The 22,548-nt window shown below is 39.3% G+C and overlaps 1 protein-coding gene across 2 annotated transcripts in view; it reads right to left on the bottom strand.

Moving 5' to 3' along the window:
• The window catches only part of LARGE1 (LARGE xylosyl- and glucuronyltransferase 1), a 275,554-nt gene that overhangs the window by 14,839 nt on the left and 238,167 nt on the right, over nucleotides 1-22,548 (bottom strand). For both annotated transcript variants that reach the window (XM_053942747.1, XM_053942748.1), the window contains 3 exons: nucleotides 15,970-16,133; nucleotides 11,412-11,690; nucleotides 4,234-4,380 (listed from right to left, as the gene is read on the bottom strand). In XM_053942747.1, coding sequence (XP_053798722.1) covers nucleotides 4,234-4,380; nucleotides 11,412-11,690; nucleotides 15,970-16,133 — 590 coding nt within the window. The remainder of the gene's footprint in view (nucleotides 1-4,233; nucleotides 4,381-11,411; nucleotides 11,691-15,969; nucleotides 16,134-22,548) is intronic.

Below are 22,548 nucleotides of genomic sequence, written 5' to 3'. Positions count from 1 at the left end.
TTGAATTCACAGGGGTGACTCATATGCTAAAAGTGAAGGGATTTGAGCACTAAATACTGCAAAATTACAGCATGACGTAATGTTTAAACCCCAGAAATTCTCATAACATTGTAAGCCATTGCTAAAAACAGGAATATAAAATCACAGCCTGGGAGTTTTCATTTGAACATATTTGTATGGATTGTAACAGGAGAATCAGAGGTGTTCTGCTTTGCTGACTCTCTGTTTAGGGCAGTGCAGAAGACTGAATTATTACTATGGCATTGGGGTCACAAGTAATGTATGGTCCTTTGTATGCTGCATTTTTAAACTGTAAACAGGTTTCACCACTTTCAGATATCTCGTCTAGGAACCAGGAAAAACAAACCCCTTCTGTATTAAAAAAACTGACAGTGAAATAATTCTCCAGAGATTATTAGAAAGCAGTGCCAGATTCACAAAGATGCTTATAACCCTTAATGCCCTTTGGAATCATTGCCAAAAAACTTATCCCTTTTCTTGGCCTCTTTTGGAGATGAGTGGCTAACCTAGCCAGTCACTAATGTGCAGCTATCTATGCTAGAAAAAAAAAAAAAAACAACACAACAGTCACAATGTGGGGTTTAAAATTACATAAGATTGTGGAGGGTGCTGTATCTTCTAAAATCCTACCTCTGGCATTTTGAAATTAATTATGATAATAATAATAATAATAATAATGACTGCTAAACACTTATGAAGTGATTTGTATCTTCAAAGCCCCATACAAACTTTAGTTAATTGAGAGATTCCTACAGAGAAGCAGCCAAATGCTGCTGTTACTCTAGTAATACTCTCCCACTGATTTAAACAGGGGGTAACAAGATACTAACCATAAAAATAATTCAATTTATTTCCACCCTTTTTGGAGGTATGAGTTTAAGCACCTATAGCAGCTCAAGTATAACCTCTGTGAGTCAAGAGAGCAAAACAGCAGGGCAAAATAAATAATTGGGAAGAGGCAAGTAAGGGAAAATATGGAACTGGGATGGCAGAGACAAAAAAAAAGCAGAAAGGAAGGAGTAGATTTGGTTGTTAAGAACAGAAGTTATTTACTTGCCTCTTCAGAGTGATTGATGTGAGTAGAAGGAAAGAGAAAGGCAAAGGACAGCTAAGGTCCTGACAAAGAGGTAAATTAATATAGGATGCTCAAATGAGGTGTACACACAGTAGTGATGGAGGAGTAATTAGACTGAAAACAGTCTAATTGTGCGAACATTAAAAGTATTGTGAGAGCATTATTGGATTACATACACCAGTCTGCTGGTGACTGAGGGATGTCTGTACATACAATATATATGGGTCATACACAGAAAATCTGCTGGAACTAGGTCTTGGTCAATGGCTGATTACATGAACTGTACTGCAAAGAAAGACAAGCAGACACCATTCCATGGAGGTCCACAGAGAGGAAGCTCCCATTAAATGATGAGTTGTTTCCAACAGACTTTACTACCGGTGATGCAGTTGTGAGAAGAGGTTCACTGTCTATACTGGTATTCCATCTCAGAGGACAAATAAATAAATGCAATTTTCTGCTCAGGCCCTTCTCACTCAAGATTTAAACACACATTGAATTTTAAGGCCACACTCAATCTGACTGAATCCCTGGAGAACTTTATGAAAATTGGGAACAACATACTTTTCACTATGCTCACAATTTTGACAAATCCAAACCAAGTAATTCAATCTCCCTAAAATCACTATGAGTTTCTTTCCCACGGTTCATGGAAAACAACTGGAACACACCACATCCCCTCCTCCTCTACTTTGGATCCAATGCTTCATTTTACTTGTGTTCCTGATTGCTTTTATTTAAAATAAAATTTCACAACTATAGTAAACTTTGCTAAAGTTAGCAAAATGAAGTAGTTATTCTTCTCAGAGTGGTCTTCCTCCCTTGCCTCCTCTAAGCTTCCTGTTTCAATGAGAAAGATGAATGAAAACAGAACTTTCCCACTTCTGTTCTCAGATGCTTCAACATTTTGCTGGATTGTGGATGCAATCAGTTAATTAGCTAATCAGTTGTTGCTTTTTATGCTTTCTCACTACAATGATGTGTCTCCTGCCAGCTGTGGCTTCCCCTGTGCCTGGATGTGTGTGGGGAGCACATTTGTTCCCATCAGGCCTGAGCAGGCACATCCTTGGGAGCACACTCCCAGGCAGCAGCTGCCAAGGGAGCCAGCGAGCTGGCACAGAGCCCCCGCTGTGGCGGAGGGTTTCACGCAGCACACAGCACACCTTGCCAGCCGCAGATGCTCACTTGTCTTCTCCTTTCTTCTGCTGGTGACTGAGGGGTGTAATTGAGAGCCATTGTGTACTTCTTAGCTGCCCAGAGGTAGAAAAGGTCACCATTTCAAAAAGAGGCGACAAAAACAATTTCACTGAGGGAAAGATTGTAATCTGCCGTGTGGTGTGAGGGACTGGGATGCTGCAGGCACTCTCAGCAATCACTGTCACGGCAGTCCTCCCCAGCTCACTCCCACCCGCTCAGCATCAAATTGCAGCATTATTAAAGCACCTTGAAGGTGGAGGTGGAAATTTTCAGCCCAGAGCGCAGATGCTTTGTGGCTGTGGATAGATTTGAGCAATGAAATGAGCCAAAACAAACTGAAGAAGCATTTGTAAAATGTATCCTACATTAATATGTACACCAGCTACAGACTGCATGTCCTTCAATTCTTACTTAACCTTGCTTTGGAAAAACTCCCACTGATGTTAAAGACATTTTTGCCTGAGTAAGACTCAAGAAAGGATTTGCAAATCCAGCTGTGTACATAACACACCAACATGCTGTATAGCTTGAAGATGAAATCTGTAGTGGAAGGCCACCACTGTGCAGCTGACTGCTGGTAGAATGCAACATCTGAAAATCCTGAGGATGTTATTTTCCACTGGAAAGACTTTTTCTCGCAACTACAGGAGAGTCAACTATTTTTTATCAGATCTCTTGTTAATTTTTATGTCTTTTGTATGCTAAAGAATGATGGCAGAGGGAAAAGTACTTGTTCTATCAGTATCCTTAAGTAAGTTTCCAGAGGCATGCCTCTTTCAGTCACCCCAAGTTTCTGTTTCAAGGCAGTCACTGGTAGAATTCTGATACTGATCAGAATTATATTTTCCAGACTCACACAGGCTATCTGCTATGATATGTGCATGCAACCACATGAAGGAAGGGTGGCTGCTGCAACGAGAGAGGTGTGTAATACAGGGAATGGGAAAAGTGTGAGGAAAGCTCTAAAGTAAGAGAAGATGAGAGAGGTATGATATGGAGCTCCTCCAGCCATGGATAATGCTTAGCTTTTTCATAGCTTTTATCTCTAGATCTCAAAATACTGCAAAAAGGAGAGGTGAACATTGTTACCTGTATTTCAGAGATGGGGAACAGAGATGTAAGAAAGCAAAGTGATTCGTGTAGCACCTCTCAGCAGGGGAGCAGTGGAGCTGAGAAGGGAATGCAAGTCTCCTAAGCCCCCTCTCTGTGCAACATCATAAGGCCATATTGTACCCTACCCATGGCTGAGATGATTTACAAATGTCTGCTAATCAGACCTTACCACACACACCCAAGAGATGGTTAACCCCTGGTAGTTGCATTTTAAAACTGAAGAGTCTGGCAGGTAATAGAAGTGACTTGTTCACAGCCTCAAAAGAAGTCTGCTTCAGAGAGAAGCTCCAAATTTAGGTGTTCTTTGCTTCTTAGCCTCTAGTCAGAGTACTATCTTACCTCTGCACGAGGAACTCTAGGTATTTAAGCAGCTGTTTCACACTTTAAAAGAGCACAAGACAAACACAAGCCTGTGTTTGTTTTTCCAGTAAGGAAGAGAACCAATGGGCAGAGATACATTACTTTTGGTCACATGAGAAGACACAGCTACTACCCAGATAGTATTTGGCAGCCGAAAAGTAAATTACATGCACTTGAGTGTAATGGTCATGGCTTGATTTTGTAATGCAATAAAAAATGATGAAAATAAAACAAATTTGATTTAACAACTGAAGTCCTTCAGTAGAGGACTGTAATGCGAGATAAAATGCTGAGCTTACAGACAGAATATAACCACATGATTCTGTTCACTGCCTCTCTACAAAAAGGAGAAAAAAAATTCCAATAAGTTTCTTAATGCAGCTGACAGTCAAAGAGAAGAACCAAATATTCAGAAGAACATAAAAACCAGAGATAATGACCACAGGTTCAAGAGTACTGTCCATTACCTGAATGTAAAGAGGGTTCCCATGTCCAACATAGATAACAGCTCTGCTTTTGACTTGGGGAAGGAGAGGCGGTAGCGTAGAGTCTCAAAGGCAGGTACAATCAGAGCTTTCTTGGTGTTAGCTAGGTCTAGCTGGATGACAGACTTCCTGGTAAAAGAGAAACAACAAATAAAAGCAGGAAAATTTTCAACTGAGCAAATCACTGAGCTTTTCAAAATAAAGTGCAAAAAACTGGCAGTTAAGATATTATAAATGTAACTATGGCCCATATCTTTTCCTACAGGTGGTTCAATTTGCTTCTCCTTTTGGTCTGCTGCTCTAAGAGCAAAAAGAGTAACAGAATTCCAAATGAGCTTGTGTGTTTGACTGATCAATGCTGATCAAACTGCTGGCAGCACAGAAGTGCTCTACACTTGAATGGACTCGGATGCCTCTCTTTTTCCTTCTTTTGCTGCAAGTTGCGCAGTGCAGAGACTGTTTTGGTGTGTGAGTGTGTGTGCACATATGAATTTCACACAGGGCTCTTTTCCAGGCAGGGCCTTGGGATGACTGTTGCAGCAGAGAAGCAGCTTAGATCTCTCATCCTGCCTGCCAGAGGTGTTCAGCCTATTCTTTCCTAACACACTAAAGCTCAAAGAAAAAGAAGTTACTTTTCCATCCCCCAACTGAATCTTACTATACCTGTCATTAGAAATAACTCTGTCTAATGAAATTTTATTTAATTATCTCCATATTCATTATCTCCATATTTCATACCAGAAATATGCCTCTCTCTCCCTGTCAAAGTCAGTTCCCCTTAACAGGATTCACTGTCCTGACTTTTATGTTACTGCAACAAGCAATCAAGGAGAATGCTGACAAGCAGCAAACTCTCTACAGCCTTTTAAGATGAAGGAATTGGGATCACTGTCCTAATAACAGAAGAACCAAACAAACAATTTTTCTAAGCCAAGAATACCTAGAATTCATTTATACTGCTGTCACAGAAAAAGAAGATGAGCACAACTACTTCATAAAATCTGAATTTTAGGGAATTCATACCACCCTATAGGCCTGTTCTATATTAAGCAATCTGCTCTCAGCTCCTTACTGCAAAGTTTGCATTGTTTAAAGAGCCCCTGACACATTCCAGTTAACTTTTCACAACTGAAGGATTTTAACAGCATCTTATAATAAATGGTTTTGTACTTTCTTCTTGTAGCTTCTCCCTCACCATCACTAGAGGCCAAGATATCTGCATTTCAATAGACAACTCCTTCAGTCAGCATTTGTGACCTTCCAAAGTTGTTGAGCAGTGCCAGTATACAGTCTTTATGATGCTTTTAAATATTTCTTCCCTTTCACACTTCTGAGAGCAGGGGATACTAATACAGTTTCCGTTCCAAAATCTAAGTCTTTCTGGTCTCTGTGCAATCTATCAGCCTTGAGCAGTACAGCTTTGAGGATGCAGTTCTAGGAAGGAGCAGGTAACATTTGTAGTGATGCTCATCCTTTGGGCTCTGCAAGGAAATAGCAGCTTCCATTTATGGCTGTTACTATAACTTTGTTTTATGGAGAGCTTAAAAGGCCCAAGCAAAATTCAAGACCTTGCTGTGCTTGGCACTGTCCAAGAGTAGGAAACAATCTTGCCCACCAATGTTTAAGTCTGAAGCTGACCAACAGGCACAGGTATCAAGCACAAGTAACAGCAGAAACTGTCAGACAGAGCAACTTGTGTTGAATCTAGCGCTGAATGTGACTTATTCTCTAATATATGGGATATAACCACAAAAATGCTGTCGATACCAGCAATCCTTTCTGCACACTCCCTGCTGCTCCTGTCACCTGCAAATTTTATATAGTTGTCAATGCCTGGACTATTAAAAGGAATAAATGATAGTACCTTCATGAAGAAATCAAAAGGCAGAGGGAACAAACTGACAGAACAGCCTGAAATCACTTGCACTGACAGAGGTCAACATGAAGAGTGAGGTAAGCGAAGAGAAACAGAGGTCTGGAAACAAGATGCTTGAGGGGCATTCAGGCAAACACAGAGATGTGGAGATACTTCAAGAGTGAAATAAAATAGCAGGACATTCTCTGCAGAAATATTTTCAAGACACGTGTGATCATCTGAGGTGCATGTTGGTATGGCAGGCTGACCTCGGCTGGACACCAAGGGCCCACCATGCTGCTCTCAGCCTTCCTTCTCTGCTGGGTATGGGAGAGAAAATAAGATGGAAAACAACTTGTATGTTGAGATAAGGCGGTTCACTAAAGCAAAATCAAAAGGTTGAGTGTGCATCAACAAAGAGAAAAATAAAAAATATTATTTTCTCCTTCCCATCAAGTGATGTCTGGCCACTTCCAGGGAAGCACGGCTTCAGAACACATAGTAGTTGCTCCAGAAAGCAAACATTATACATAACGAATGCCCTGCCTTCCACCTCCTTCTCTCAGCTTTTCTATCTATCCGAGCTGACATCATTTGGCATGGATTCTCCCTGTTCAGTTTGGCTCAGCTGTATTAGTTGTGTCCCAAGATCTTGCCCACTCCCAGATGGGGGGCAGAATGATGTAGAGGCAGCACTGATGCTGTGCCAGCACTGCTCAGCCGTAGCCAAAACGCTGGTGTGTCATCAATACCTTTCCAGCTACCAAGGCAAAGCACAGCACCGTGAGGGATGCTATGGGGAAAGCTCAGCCACAACCAGTACAGGTGGTAAGGTCAAAGTGGAGGGCTCTCCAAAACAGAGCTGGGAGTTCAGACACACTCTGTCTAGCAGCACTGATCTCTGAGTAGAATCACCTGCCCTTGAGGTAGACTCGGTGATGTAAAAGACGGATGCAAAGGGAAAAAGAAATCACTGCTGACATCTAGATGTTGAATTTGAGAGACAAAGGACAACAGAGGGCATTTAAACTGTGATAATGGCAGGGAGGACAAGGACTTGTTAGAGAAAAACACAGCTTCCATTTTCCTCTCATAACTTGGCTGGTGGTCTGCTCCTTGGATAACCAGCTGAAAATCTAACTTCTTTCCACTGGAAGCAAATCTACTTTTTCATTTTTCTGTGGGATGACTTTTCCTCCTGTTTTGAGTGGAGGTGCTGTTTGTTGGCTGACTGGCTCTGTTACACTTTGGGAATAGGAAAATTTTGTTGGTGCTGCAAAATAGCTGGACATGGATAATGTATGGAATACATTTGCTTATTTTGCAAGCTAGCACTGGGTAAACTAGGTAATTCTTGCACTATTCTGATGAGGGCTGTTTTTTTTTTTTATTCAGTAGTATTGATTCAGTATCCACTTTCCTTTCTTGCCCTTTTCCCCCAAAATAAGGATTTATGACTATGAAGAGTGGCTCTCTTTGTGCTAGTGTTGTCCAGGAAACCATTTCCCAGCTATCTTTGTGTTCAAAGATCTGATGTGTGTCATTCTGACACAGTGAAGGTTGGGTTAAATTTTAAATCTAGTCAAACATATTTTTCACAAAGCAGTGAAGAAATGAATCTTAAATCACAAGAATCTCCTCACGTTTGAATGAACTCCAGCATGTTGATATCAATCTTCTAATCTGCATAGTTCTTTTCAAAAATTAACACAGAATTCTCATCCTCATATAGAAAAAGTAGCAACCTAATCCTAAAGCACTACACTCAGAAAAAGAAAGAAAGAAAGAAAGAAAGAAAGAAAGAAAGAAAGAAAGAAAGAAAGAAAGAAAGAAAGAAAGAAAGAAAGAAAGAAAGAAAGAAAGAAAGAAAGAAAGAAAGAAAGAAAGAAAGAAAGAAAGAAAGAAAGAAAGAAAGAAAGAAAGAAAGAAAGAAAGAAAGAAAGAAAGAAAGAAAGAAAGAAAGAAAGAAAGAAAGAAAGAAAGAAAGAAAATAAAGAGTCCATTAACTCAAATGTGCTTCCACCATCGAGGATTTTGTAAGTGGTTGGTTGCAAGTTACAAATACGGCAGTCACTGAGCTTGTGGTCATAACTGGAGAGCTGTCAACCCACTGTTAAATTCCTGTTCACAGTGTTAAACATGTTAAAATGCCCTTCCTCTCTGCAGAAGCAATGAATTCATAGACTACAAAGGCAACCAACACAGAAACCCCAATAGGCACAATCTGAACTATCTCCCTAGCTGAGATGCTGAAAAATAAGAACTACTTCATAACTCAAGTTGTAGGGACAGGTATAAAACCCGTGGATGGAGTTGGGATGCTGGATCCCAATTCATGCTAAATGTGTCACTGGAAGCCAAGGGCACATTTTACATAAATGTGTCAGGAAAGAACTTTAATGCTAGCTGTGACACCTGTAGATAAGCAGCCTGTCTCACTGTTTTGTGTTAGATGTCACTGTAGGATGACCCAAACACCTTATTGAAAAACCAGAAGAAGCCTTTACCTCTGGGGCACTGACAAGATGACCTCAGTAACTATGGTAAACCGGAAATCTTTAAATGATACATTTCCTTTTGTACTTCACAAAAGACTAATCAGGACTAAAAGGGTGTTTGATGGAAATAAAAACATTGAAATGGTTTTACTTTGCAGGTATGAAAAAGCTCAATTAGCACAAATCTAAGTGCAAAGCAACTGATAAATAACAGGATAAGTAACCACCAGTTCCATCAGCTTCTCCTTCAAAACTGGTTGTAACCTTTCTTGTATGACACCCTCAAAATACATTGAAAATATTTTTCAAAATTCCTTTCTTTCTGAGAATATATTATCTGCAGAGACATAATATGCAATATATGTAAATCAGCAAACTTTCAATGAGAAGGACTTGCCTGGCTTATCCTGTACAAAGTGATGCCCAAAATACCACACTATTTCCATTTGTTTATGGTTGTTCTATCTGAGGAAATGAGGATAAAAATGTTTTACTTCTCTCTAACAAACAATTGCTGCCATTCAGACAGATAGCACTAATCAGCTATTTGCAGAGGCAGTGGGAACAGTCAATGCAGAAAGACATAGAGTATCCATATTTAAAATAATCTCAATGCAACTCCCCGCTACTTTGCTTAGAAAAATCATTACTGAAAAAGCTACCAAAAAAAAAAATCCAATCACTTTTTAAAGAGCTGCTAGTAGCAGATTAGCAACTTCAATATTCCCAGGCAAGAGAGACTCTCAGGCAGAGTTAAGGTGGAACGGGCCTTAAAAAAGGCTGGCAGGATAACACGGTCTCAGAGGCAGCAGCTCTCAGAGAGCATCTCTGCTTTTTCCTGAAATATCACCAATGCACCATCATGGTGCATTTAGTTCTGTAATACAATATCACCTTATGAGAATTATTTCTATGGTTGTAATATCTCAAGGAAATGGTGGTACTTCATTCTGTCTTCTCTCCACTCTTCTTCCTTTCATTGCTGGCTCCTATCCGTGCACTGTGAAGCAGCATGAGAGAGTAAGTTCCTTTTCTAGCACTAAATGCCAGTATCAACAGCTGCCATCCTTACTATGTCCAGCACTGATCTGAAAAAACGTAGCAGTATGCAACACTAACATAGAAGAACAGAGAAATGAAGAACAACTCTTCATCCATGTATCTGGAGATAGCTGATGTGTGCAAGGAACAGAATAATTTTGGAGTTCTCACAGCTTGAAAATTTGAAAAAGACTTCCAACAAAATAAGAGGGAAACAAGCTTACACAGTGTGCTAATACTTCAATGATACAATTGAAATTCAGCATCTTGAAAGCCATAGAATAGTTTGGGCTGGAAGGCATCTCTAAAGGTCATCTAGCCCTTTTTTTTCCCAAGTAGATTTCTCTTGTTTTTTGAAAGATCTATTTTCTCTTTTTGTAAAATCATAGAATTTTTTGGGTTGGAAGGCACCTTTAAAGATAATCTAGACCAACCTCCCTGCAGTGAGCAGCGACATCTTCAACTAGATCAGGTTGCTCAGAGCCCCATTCAGCCTGACCTTGAATATTTGCAGGGATGGGGTACCCATTACCTCTCTGGGCAACCTGTACCAGCATTTTGCCATCCTCACTGCAAAAAACTTACTCCTTTCATCTCATCTAAAATCTCCTCTCTGTTAGTTTAAAACCACATAGCCTTGTCCTATCTCAACAGGTTCTGCTAAAGAAGTTTGTCCCCATCTTTCTTATTAAGCTCCCTTTATGTACTGGAAGGCCATAATAAGGCCTCCCTGGAGCCTTCACTTCTCCAGGCTGAACAACCTTAACTCTCTGATCCATTCCTCATAGAAGAGGTACTCCACCCCTCTGAATAGTGAGTTTGGCCCTGTACATGTCTTGCAGAGTTAAGCCTAAAAGAAAGAAACTCCTCCATAAGTTCATGATAGCAGAAAGCATATTTTCCTTTACACTCCAAAGCACTGGGCTTATGAACTGACAGGGGACACCTAGAGGCAGGCCCTTAATGGAAAACTTTGATCAACTTTTACCAAATTAGAATAGAGATGAAAAGCAAAACTGGTCAGGATAAAGGAACTGACATCCTCCTGTCTGGCCACAGGGTGTCCTCCTTGCTCTATGATTTGGCCTCAGATGACCAGCCTCTGCAGGGAAAAAGGTCTTAATTAAAAAAAAAGCTCAGTTAATGGATCAGAAATCTGTAGTTTGCTCAGCCCAACCTGCTCACATGCAGAATGATACAATATACACTGATGTTGCTCCTCCCCATTTCCTTATGACAATTACTTTGCCTTGACAGCTGCTGGCATTGCAGTCATATTTTTGAGCTGGTTAGACTCATCACCCTCTTTTCAAGATAAGGAACTGAATTAAGAGTGTGTCACACAGACAACAAGTTCAGTAATGCCCTGCATGTTTTTTCTGCCACTGACATTAAGAACAGAGATGTTTAGAGAAACTGCCTGTTTTGTATCTCTGCTAATAAACCATGCTCTTGGACATTTAATAACACTTAACACAATTCAATTTCAAATTGGTTCTTCTGCAGCCCTGATGGCTAACAAGGCTCACATTCAGACCTGCGTTTTTTCTTTCATAACCATTTTGTTTTACTTTCCAGTTACAGCCCCTTCATCTACTCTAAAAAATCTTGTGCCTTGTTGGGCATTGTCACATGTATATTATATATTATAAGCTGCCGTTTCCAGATCTGCTGAAACTGCTTCGCTTTAGGAATATGTGAAAAGGATGGGGTGTGGAGAGGCTGAAATCATGGGTGACAGTGGGAATTGCCTCACTGTCCACTACCTGAGGTACTCGTAGAGCCCATACATGGGCAGGAAGTCGATGTCAGACAGAAACATGTATGGTGTGCTGATGTGCTTCATGGCCACGTTCCTGAGCAGGTTCACAGGGTAGAACTGCCCCTCCTTGTACACGATGTGGTAGCCAACATTGTGGCGGCTCATCAGGACTTCTGAGCCCTGAGCGTAGCGCAGGAATTGCTGGGCTTCTGCATCAGAAAGGTAGAGTGCCAGGCTGATGGGACCCTCCCAGTGCTTGCAGATGGCTTCAAGCATCTGGAGCCTAGAAGAGGAAGGGTGAGAGTAAGAAAAAGCTATTTCCCTGTCTAGGACTCTGTGCCTGTGCTCACCTGACCAAATGTGGATATCTTTCTCTAAGTGAGACAGATTGGAGACACTTTACATGCTGTGGAAAGCAATAAATATTTCGACAGCGTAACTCATTATTTAACATGGTAAGTCGAGGTCTCCTCCTGGACAGATGGACTGCACCCTGGATACATCAATCTCACAAAATCCAATGTAGCCTAATATGGCCCTAGATCAGATACACACATCCACAACTCAGACACCTAAAGCACCATCATTTTCTGTCTAAAGCTTCGATGTTGCAGGAAAACCCACATGGATAACAGGACTTATCTAGTTGGAGCTTTGAGCAATTGCAAGATTCTGTTCATGTGGATCTACTTACAGGATAGGGGGCTCATAAAATTCAACCCTGTCTAGTGCCCAATTCACATTTCAGGTCAAGCTGTTCCCACACAGTAACACAAGTAACATTGCTCTTCAACAAGATTGTGGAGGACAGAGGTGTAAAGACCCGCAGATTATTTTACCTCCTGTTTAGGAAAACCTTCCCTAGAATTTTGCAAGGCAGTTAGTCAAATCTTAAAGGCTGTTAAAAGAGACAGGTCAATGGGATACTGACTTGGGGGAAAATGTGCATTAACTAGAAGGCTCACTGTCAGGGAAAAGGACAAAAGGGATGACACATCAATAGAAATGGGATTTACTATTAGTATGGAGTAAGGAGAGGAGAAAGAACAGATATGGCATTGCTGTGGAATATCAAAAGAACATTTCAGACAAAACCATCATTAAAAGTACTAACTTGTATATGTTCAGCACTATCTCAAATTTCATTAAATCATTTCTTAAACAGGTTGTATTGATGTACATTTTTTTAAAATTCCAGCAGTTACAATACTACTGATGAAAATGACAAGGAAAGATTCCATATGCAAATGTAAATCAAAATCTACTTGGTCAAAATCATTTAAACACTTTGGGTAATTTATCGCCTAGAGATTGAGATGTGTCACCCAAAAATACAGCAAGGACCAATTACAAAGCCTCTTGATTTAATATGAAGGGAAATGACCTATGCAGCCTAGCCAGATATTCTATTAAAAACTGGGAAGAGTAGATGATGCAAAATTATTATCTTCACTCTGTTCCAAATCCACATTACTGATTTTTTTCTATTAATATTTATACAAAATGCAAGAAAAGTTTTCTGCCTTATCATAATCTGAGAAAATATTTTCCCCCTCCTACTATCTCCCTAAGACTTGCAAAAAAACGGAATGATATACTCATACCAGTAAACACACAATCTGACTGGTATGACTGTGATGATATGAATGACTGTGATGATACCTAGATGATATAATCATTTTTTCTTAGAAATGAGATATTACCTTACTAGTCTACACTTGGTACATAATTTTCTTTTTATCAGTTATTGAAACAAAGACTATTATCAGCCTGAAACATACAGCTGAATTTGAAACACAAATCAATATAAAAATACCTAAAAGGTATGTAATAAACAGGGAAAAATTACTTTTTTTTTTTTTTGCCTTTTCCCAACTAATACAAATCTGCTAATCAGGAGACTCCAGTCTTTCAGCACTCAAATTTAGGGCATAGTTTTAAAAATGGAAAACTTGCCTAGTAAAAACAGCAGAAAAATGCCTTCTAAGGACTCCATGCAGTGACCTATTGGCTATATAACTTACTTAAACAAACAAGCACACTTGATAATGCACACCTTTTCATGATACTGAAGTGGAAATTGGCTTTTGGTGGTACAAGTTCCCAGATGGACACCTTAGTACCCTTCAGAATACTCCATTTTACTGTGTTGTTCTCATTGACAGGCTCTTTATAAATAGGATAAAGGGACTGCTAGGTGATCCTCCATAATCTGCTCTCTCTAAGTTGTTATGTCTCCTTTGACCACAAAACTTAGAATTATGAGTTTCTAAGCACGACATGACCAACTTATTTTGGTTTATTTTAGCAGTATTGAGGAATGTGTTCTCTTAAGGACTCTAGAGAAAACAAATGTACTGCTGTACTGCATAATAATGAGATCATAATTTAGTTGGTGAAATTTTTAAAGGTCTGTTCAGCTAAGTGAATTTTGCTGGAATTCAATTCTTTTGTGAGATTCTTTATTTTTATATTTCTTCTTAAGAACACTCAACTGATTTCCAACTCATTTCCACTCAGATTTCAAGCAGTGTATTGCTAATCATGCCTTTCCTTCTCCCCATTCTGACCTCACATTTTTTTAACTCCTACTCTGATTTCTGAACCCCAGGTACATACTGAGCCTTTAAAAAGCCTGCCTAGCCAAAACACGTACATGAAAATCACACTGAAGCAACCGAGCCATTATTCAAGGAAATGTCCCATCACTGCAAAAGATGACAATTACCCAATAATGAACAACCCTCAATGAAATCTGTCTCAAAGCTTCCATCTAAAGACAACAATGTTAGCTTGCAAAATGCATCCCTCCCTTTCATTCCTCAAGCCTATAGTACAGGCAAACCTAAGTCTGTCATGACAGTCATGTCAATCTCACCTGCAACAGGACCAGGGGAAATGCTGGGGGTTGTTTTTTTGCTTTTCCTCATCTCCAATAATCATTTGAAAGAATAATTCAGGAATGTAGTGTACAGCACGTTGTTTATGTCCGTGTCACCTTACATCTGAGACACTATTCTTAAATGCCTACAGTTGTGCCAGAGGAGTTTAATAAAAGTGGTTTAAAGAAGATGGGAAAAGATAAGGCAGTAACTGAAAGATGTGAAAGAAAACAAAGCAGCTAAGCAGTTCTTTGGTAGGTTATTATTTATTGATTTTAGCTGAAAGAAAGTATTTCCAACTCAAATCAATAATTTATAGCAACACACCAGTGAAGTAGGGAACATTTTTCCTGCACAGAACCAGGACGGCTGTTCTTCCTGAATAAAAATGTGTGGTTCTGTCTATCAATAAAAACATGTGCCCCAGTGAGGATCCAGAAAGGGAAACAGATGCTCAGACTTTGCATCAGTGCCAGTGAATCAGCACCGAGCCCCAGCTCATTCTTTTTAATTAAATTCTGGGGGGAAAAATATACCATGTGCACACACCAGCTTTACTAATTTACTGTGGCACTCACTCAGGGTCTGGCTCAATTTATTTCTTTATTTTTTTACTCAAAGGTTTGTGAACACTTAAGAAATGTTTCCTCAATTAAAAATTAATAGAACAGACTCTGATGTGCACAGCACATCATAACACAATGTGCAGTGCTGAGACACCAGTGGTACAGAATGCCCCTTATTAATTTCTGTTTATTTTAAAAACAGGCTGTAAATGTTTTGTTGATCTCAATTCCTGTAACCCTCCTGGAAAACTGCTGACCTTCTACTAGTGTAGCAGTGGTGTTATTCACATGCCATGTTATATTCTTTATGTGCTATGCTGAAGGAAATGATCAGTTTCTGGATAATACTCAAGGAGTTCTGATTTGTTTTGTAACCCACTCTGATAGCAGTAACTACAAAGTTTGGACTAGATTTGACCTGAGAAGCTGAAGAAAAAAAAAAGAGCTGACAATTACAAAATTTCAGAAAGCTGGCTGATCCAGACTGCACTTTCAAGCTTCTGAAAAATTTCAGGTAATTGCAATGGTGGAACTTGTCACGAAATTGATTTTTCCCCTCAAATTAAGTACCAGTTAAATTCCACTTCGTCTAAGAACTAAAAGCTCAAGTGTTCTACTGAAAATTAACATTTGGATAAAGATGCAATGACTCTGCTCAGATGGAGATTTTTAATTTCACACTAGCACAGTAAAAAAAAAAAAAGTAAAATTTTCAACTTCCTAATTTGAAACTAGAATAACTAGAATATTTAGTTATGATTCTTACTGTAAGAAAAATCACTAATTGAAATTTTTTGCAAGGAAAATGCCAGTGAAAGCAAAACTAACATCCTCTAGTGCAGAAAAACACATGCAAAAACTTGGGTCAGCTACAACTGCTTGCCTAATTCTATTACAAACATCTGTTTTTTCTAAGTTGCTGCAAAACTCCATGAACTAATAATACCTGACAATCCCAACAAGCAACAACTTTCTCAGCTCCAGGAGTCACCCACTGCATAGACAACATCTAGGTTTCTACAGACGTGCATTTTTTTCTCTCTCCAAAGCACTCCATAGCTGCATTTCCCTGCAATAAAACATTGCTCCCAGATGAACAAGAGGTGTTCCCTACCTGTCCATTGACAGTTGTGCCACCAGTGTCACATCGGTGTTGTCTGAAGCAGGCTCGTACTCGTAATGGAGAAAATACAGATGAGTGCGATGGACGGTGAAGCGCTCCCGACGGAATTCATAGCACAGGTCGTCCTCGTCCAGCTCAGACAGCTGCTTCTGGAGCTGCAAGGAAAGAGTGGAAGTAAACATCATTTCCTTGTAATTATTTTAGCAAATCAAAGAGAAGCAGGAGGCTTGGAACTTGCAGAATGATGCAACGAGGAATGGAAGTGGAACATACAGAGTATCAAGGTTTTCCTGAGCCTCTTGTTACTGCACAAGAGATTAGAAGGTAGGGCTTGCAAGTAAATTCATAACACAGACAGGACCCTCTATTATGGTCTATATATTCTATGTATTACCTGTATTACCTATTTTCAAGATCCAGACTAGCAATTAAACAGTGACCAATCACAGGTTGAATAATAATCAAGTTCCAGAGTTAATGTCCCAGTGTGATGCAACATTTCATCCTTACTAGAAGCAGTGTTTCACAATAGTCACAGACATTCTCCACTAGCCAACACTCAGCAGCAGATTCAGCACTGAGAGATTCCCAGTCTGCTGCCTCTGCTGGAGAACAGTAACTGCTGCTACCAGCAGGGACAGAGAGCTGGGAATGTGACATCTCTAACTGATCATTATTCCAGCTCTTGAGATTTATGCTCTTTCCACTGCAGAGGTGCCAGAAGTAAGCCTTTAAATGGGATTTATGCTTCTGGATACCTAGTTTGAGAAATCTGGAGGATGGTAGATAACTTCCTGGCTCCCTTGGAAACCAAGCCTCTTCAAAATCAAAACGGGCATCTCAAAGCAATCTAATCCCAAGTCTCTTAGACATGTAGCTTTATGAGAATAAACTTTAGCTCTGGGGAAAGGTAGAAGTGAAAAACTGACCAAATGTCTGTGCAGATGACCAATTCCATTCCTAAACTAATTATTTTTGGGGTTGGACTAGGTGATCATTGAAAGGTCCCTTCCAAATCAAACTATCCTATGATTACATGATTCTGTGATGTTAAAGCCAACCATCTAGCAAGGATATTGAAAATGCATTCATTTAAAAGGAAAAAAGCAGACAAACCTGCAATAAAATGTTATGAAGATGAAAATTTTTATGGTTTTAACATGTGAAATTGAGTTCAGTATCTATTGCTCTAAAATGTAGGTTACAAATAAAGTATCAAATAGGTTAAATACAATAAAGTATCAAATAGGTTACAAATGTACAAATGTAGTATCAAATGTAGGTTACAAATAAAGTATGTTTCTTTTATATCTGATTTCTTAAAAGCATCCTGTAAGAACAATAGCCAATTAGGAAAACATTCATCAGCAAATGAGAAAAACACCCATTATATAGGAATTTTACAAATTTTGATAAAAATCACAGTGTACCTCAGAACTATTTCATAAAAAAGATGATTGAGTTATAAACATCTTTTTGTCCTGCTCAGAATGATTAAAGTTATAATTTCACCATCTTAAAGAAGAAAAATGGATAATGTAGGTATTTTTCGTTCTGTGTTAAGAAGAGCTGTTGTTCTTGCAACTATAAGCATAATGGTTGCCATACACTGCAATGCTTACAACTGAATGTTTTCCTGTGAAGGCTGATGGAATAATTCCTGATATTTTCCTGTACATCACTCTATAATCTTCTTCTGAATAATGGGAATACCTACTTTGATTTCAATGAGTTTTGGATCAGGTTGTCATTCTTCTCTGCTATTGTTCTGCAGAGATCTTAAAACACCCCTCAAGAGGGACTGCTTTTAGAAAGATGAGAGTCTGAATCTTCACAAATCTTTACTCAGGCAAAACTTGTATTGATATCAAGATCTCTTTTAGGTGGAATAGAAATCAGGAGTTCTTTTACGTATCCTTGGAGTTTCATTCTTTCTGCTTTACAAGTCATCATTCAGCTGAGCCTGCACTCTATTTTCAAAATCACATTCAAATAATATTTGAATTAAATTCAATATTTACAACAATAACTAGAAAGCATCTTCTGTCTTTCTGTTTTTTCCTTGAAAAGGGACATTAGTGCGGCCTTAACATAATTATTGAGAGGGTGATTGAAATTTAAACGGTTAAAACAAAAGCAATGCATATTTTAGGGGTATCTTATTATCCTTCTGAATGTACAAATGACCAGGCCAGAAGATTTTAATTGCACAGCAGATATTAATCAGGCAGTCACAGAATAATTATCAGATTGCATTTGGGTTGAAAGCTAAGAGGCTAGAAATATTTAATTATGAGTTCAAGAATAACATTTGGAGCTAAATTACAGCTTTGTGCACTATTGAACCCTGGGTGGGAGAAGAGGAGGAGACACAGCTTCTCACGAGTCCCACCTTTCTAATGGTGAAACTCACCAAATCACAAAGTTGGTGATGGAGGTGAGGGAGAGAACAAAAAATTTCTCTAATATAATCTTTTCTACAACATACATATTATGTGGATCCATTATTTAAAGACAAAGAACTCTTAGCTTGGTTTGAAGTTTGCTCCCACACTATGTCTTCTTGAAAAGATGTGTTTATAATGGGAATGCTGACAGACCTATGCAAACAGATGGTTAAATACAGTGCACAATCAAAATAAGGACTTTAATATCAGCTGGATTTGATAAAATCCATTGTGGATTTTTTCCCATTATGGATGTCTCCATTATATTGATAATGATATGCCTAACCCAGCAAAAGCTTCTCAGCTGTAGAGACAGCATGTATCCTCATAAGCAAGTACCTGCTAATCAAGACTGTGTGTTTCTAGAAGAGTTTCAATGTTTGTGGCAAGGCTACTTGCCACTTAGCATGTGGGAAATGTCACCCCTAGGAAACACACTCGCAGCTGAAAAATATATTATTTTCCGACTGTGTGGGGTAGATATTGTCCTAGGAAATACTGCTGTGGAAAACAACATGTGCCTTCATTAGCATCATGATGCTAACTTGGCTCAGAAATAAAAATGAACTATTGTTCAGAATTTGGTTCAGAGCTTGGTTGAAAAAATAAAAATTAATTATGATATGCATAATGCCCAAATAAAGCGACAAATACATAAAAGAAATATGGGCTATATTATTTCTCTGTGACACCAGATGTGGCAGGGATCAGGCTCCATCTCAGGAAAAGTAGTCTTTGAAGCTAGGCTAGTCAGAGAAATAACTTAGCCTTGATCTTCCAGGTCTACTTGTCTAACAGATTTCTATGAGATGAGGTGTTTTGTGCCCCTATGACAGATGGCAGATCCATATGATAGAGGGCAACACAACACGTACCTTTCACTGGCAAACTAGTTATTCTGCTTATGAATCTTCCTTCCTAAGGCTGTTCCTAATGTAAGCAAATCTGTCATTGGCTTAGATTTTTTCCTAAACTTCTGTGTCACTGAAACAATTTACTTCCCACCAAAACCCAGGACTTCATATCAGATGAGATAGATTAAAAATCCAAGATTTTTCAAGAAGTATTTTTCCAAGAAGTATTTTCTGAGGGATTATTTATTAAAAAAAAGATCAAAGCCCACCAACAAACAATGCCATGTGTCTAGAGGCCTGTTAGATCTTGGGGAAAGGGATAAGACCCCTAATGTAGGCTCTCTCATCGAGTGTTTAAGCTGAGGTAAGGTGACACTAGGCTTAAGTCACCCACTCAATATCACACTAACACAACAAGAACTGAGCAGCTTAGACGAAAACTTAGAACTTTCAGATCATCTTTACTTTTCCCAGGTGTGTGCAGTTAAGTTTCACAGCACAAAATCAACTCAGCCACCGAAATGAAAACTGACACCAGCCCAGGATGTAACTAAAATTTGGTTATAAACTGCAGCAGTTTCATTTTCTCCTGTGTAGCTGCTGTCCCAGTTCCGACCAGTAGGCAATTTGGTTTGCAACATTTAGCATTTTCAAAGTGTGCGAATTAACAGTTGCCTTTAGCATAGCATAAACAAAACAGATGATGATGTAGAGAGGAAAAAACATTCACTGAGTCTTTTTTTGGATGACCTACATAAAGTCCTTCTGGCCTCTCCAATGATCAGTAATAAAAGCCAGACTAATCCCGTATCAATTAAACTTTTATTCCTCCCACACCATAAAATTTTGTACATTTGCTATGGGTCAAATTGAGCCTTCTGTGAAACAAAGCTGTGCTAAGGACAAAGAGGATAGTGCCTGAGCAAACCTACCTGGCAAGAGGAATTCTGCTGCAGCATGTGAAAACCACTAATACTCCTAAATTGAAATCATGGCTTATCCTGACTGCAAATATCCAACACAACTGAGAATGCAATTTTTAGGCACGTAGCATATCTCAGACAGTTCTACATATCAAGTACAGCTCCCCTTGATCTTAGCTGCAGATATCAGATTTGGTAGTACTCAGCATCCCCTTTCCCCAGACCCTTGGCAAACCATTTTGGCTGAGCTGTTCCCAGACCTCCTTACAGCACACTGTCTTGACAGGTAGGTCACCTTGCTTTTGTTGCACCAGATTAGTCTTTGGCCCATTCCTTCTTGTGTGGGAAGTTTTATGGGTCTAAGTCAGTCCCAGTCCAGTGTCTTGTCCCATGCTCCCCATTGAAGCAGTCTGCCAGCTCCTTATACCTACAGGCACCCAACTGTCCTTTCCTTTTCCTGGGACAAACACTCTCCTTTCTGCCTTTGACCTGGATTTCATCTCTGTTGTATGTGAATCTGGACTTTTTCTCCTCCCTACTGTTCGGTCATCACTGAGGGCAATGGATGTCCCTCAGAACAGAGACCAAATACAGGTTCTTGCTCTCAGCTCTACCATCCAGTCAGAACATAGCATGGAGGATTCAGAGGGAACAGTCACAGAAAACACCACTCCTTGTCCAGGTCCCCTGCCTGCAGCATGCCCAGCCCTGCTGTGTCACTGAGATATATAAAATCTGGTCAGATGTATCCATGCACACTCCTAATAAAGAGTCTCCAGAGACCTGAACCTCCTGAAAATCAAAGCAAACACTACTGGCAATCTGTAAGCCATAACATTTCTGCATTATAATTTCCCTAATTTGTCACCAGGTTTGCAAAAGACATGTTCCTGGCCCAAAAGTCAGCTCCTTCTCTCAGGTATAGAGTATTTTCATGAAGAGGTCATCAGAACTTTTGGTGTGGGCAAACCTCAAAGCTTTCCCTCATGCTTCAGGTTAAAAAAAATGTGAGAAAAGAAAAAGGGCTTAACAGTGTGACAAAAAAAAAAATCCCAGTCCATGTGCTCCTCCACTTAATAATACTATAAACAATTGAAAGCAGTAAAATGGCAACTTTCAGGCAAGTAACAGGATGGTCTGCCAGCTCAGCATTTAATAACAATAACAGTTACAATAATAGAAACAACACAGCTGGGGGAGTCAGGATTTCACCTCAAAACTGCCATATACCATCTGTTATTACTAGAGAAAGACTATGACATCACAAATAGTAACTTTAAATTGCAGTTTTACAAATGAGACTGTACTCTTGAAATTCAGCAGGAGCAAAGGGTACTCAAAGCATCAGTTTGACTGCGAGTTCAGGGCTGTGATACTGACTTGGAAGCTTCATTTACATGCTATTTTTAGCCACTCAGAAATTGCTAAATTTGTTAGTAGTGTTTATACTGTGTGGTACCTTGCTAGAATCTCCTTCTTTTCTGGTGGATACTCTAAGTTGGCATGCACAGCCTTTTGCTCATATTAAGAATTCTTGGTTTTGCACAAAAGAAGTAACTAAGTAAATACATACCTAGTATGTAAGTACACATCTAAGCAAGTGTGTTAAGGAGAAGCTGGAGTTTTTTTACACTATTTCTTTGTATTGCTGATTTGAAAATTTGAGAAGAAAACCTTCAGACATTTTTTTCTCCTGTTTTTCCTGAAAGTCTTCTCTAATGGGATTCTACTGTCCTTTCCTTAAACTGAGCAGAATGAGTGATACACTTCCCACTGATCTTGCCCCGGGGCTTTGGATCAGGACACAGGTTTCACTGATAGGGATGCTCCACTGAACCTTCAGATGTAATGCTTTGGCAGAAGTACCTGGTGAGAAGCTGTCTGCAGGAAAGAAGTTTTATAAGAATGCTGAAAGGTTGAGTGTGTGTTTTTGTCTAAAATCAGGCTTAAAGTAACTATCTCATAGAGTTAACTATAGAGATTGGCTGGAAGATCCTGTTGAAATATTCTGGGCTTTACAGCAGGTAATTTAGAAAAAAATGCTGGATATAAGCATTAAAAGCCAATAGAAGATGTTCAAATTTGAGATTATTATAAGCTTTGCCTTTTTGGATTTCTCAAAAATCTTCCACATTGCATCAAAATAAGAAAGAGGGGAAATAGCATGGAGTAAGTAGTATGAAGCAACTAAGGACATGCTCTAAGGCCCACTCAAGTCAATGAGTATGTTTACAGGAGGATTTGGTTCATATTCTGGATTTTCCACCCAGAATCTGCACAGAGGACAAAGGGATGATTGTAATACCAACTTGCAGAGAAGAGTCTGTTTCACATGACCTCACTCCA

The sequence above is a fragment of the Vidua chalybeata genome, chromosome 5 (genome assembly GCF_026979565.1).
Source record: "Vidua chalybeata isolate OUT-0048 chromosome 5, bVidCha1 merged haplotype, whole genome shotgun sequence".
Taxonomy (NCBI): domain Eukaryota; kingdom Metazoa; phylum Chordata; class Aves; order Passeriformes; family Viduidae; genus Vidua; species Vidua chalybeata.
This window is presented reverse-complemented; position numbering and strand designations above follow the sequence as displayed.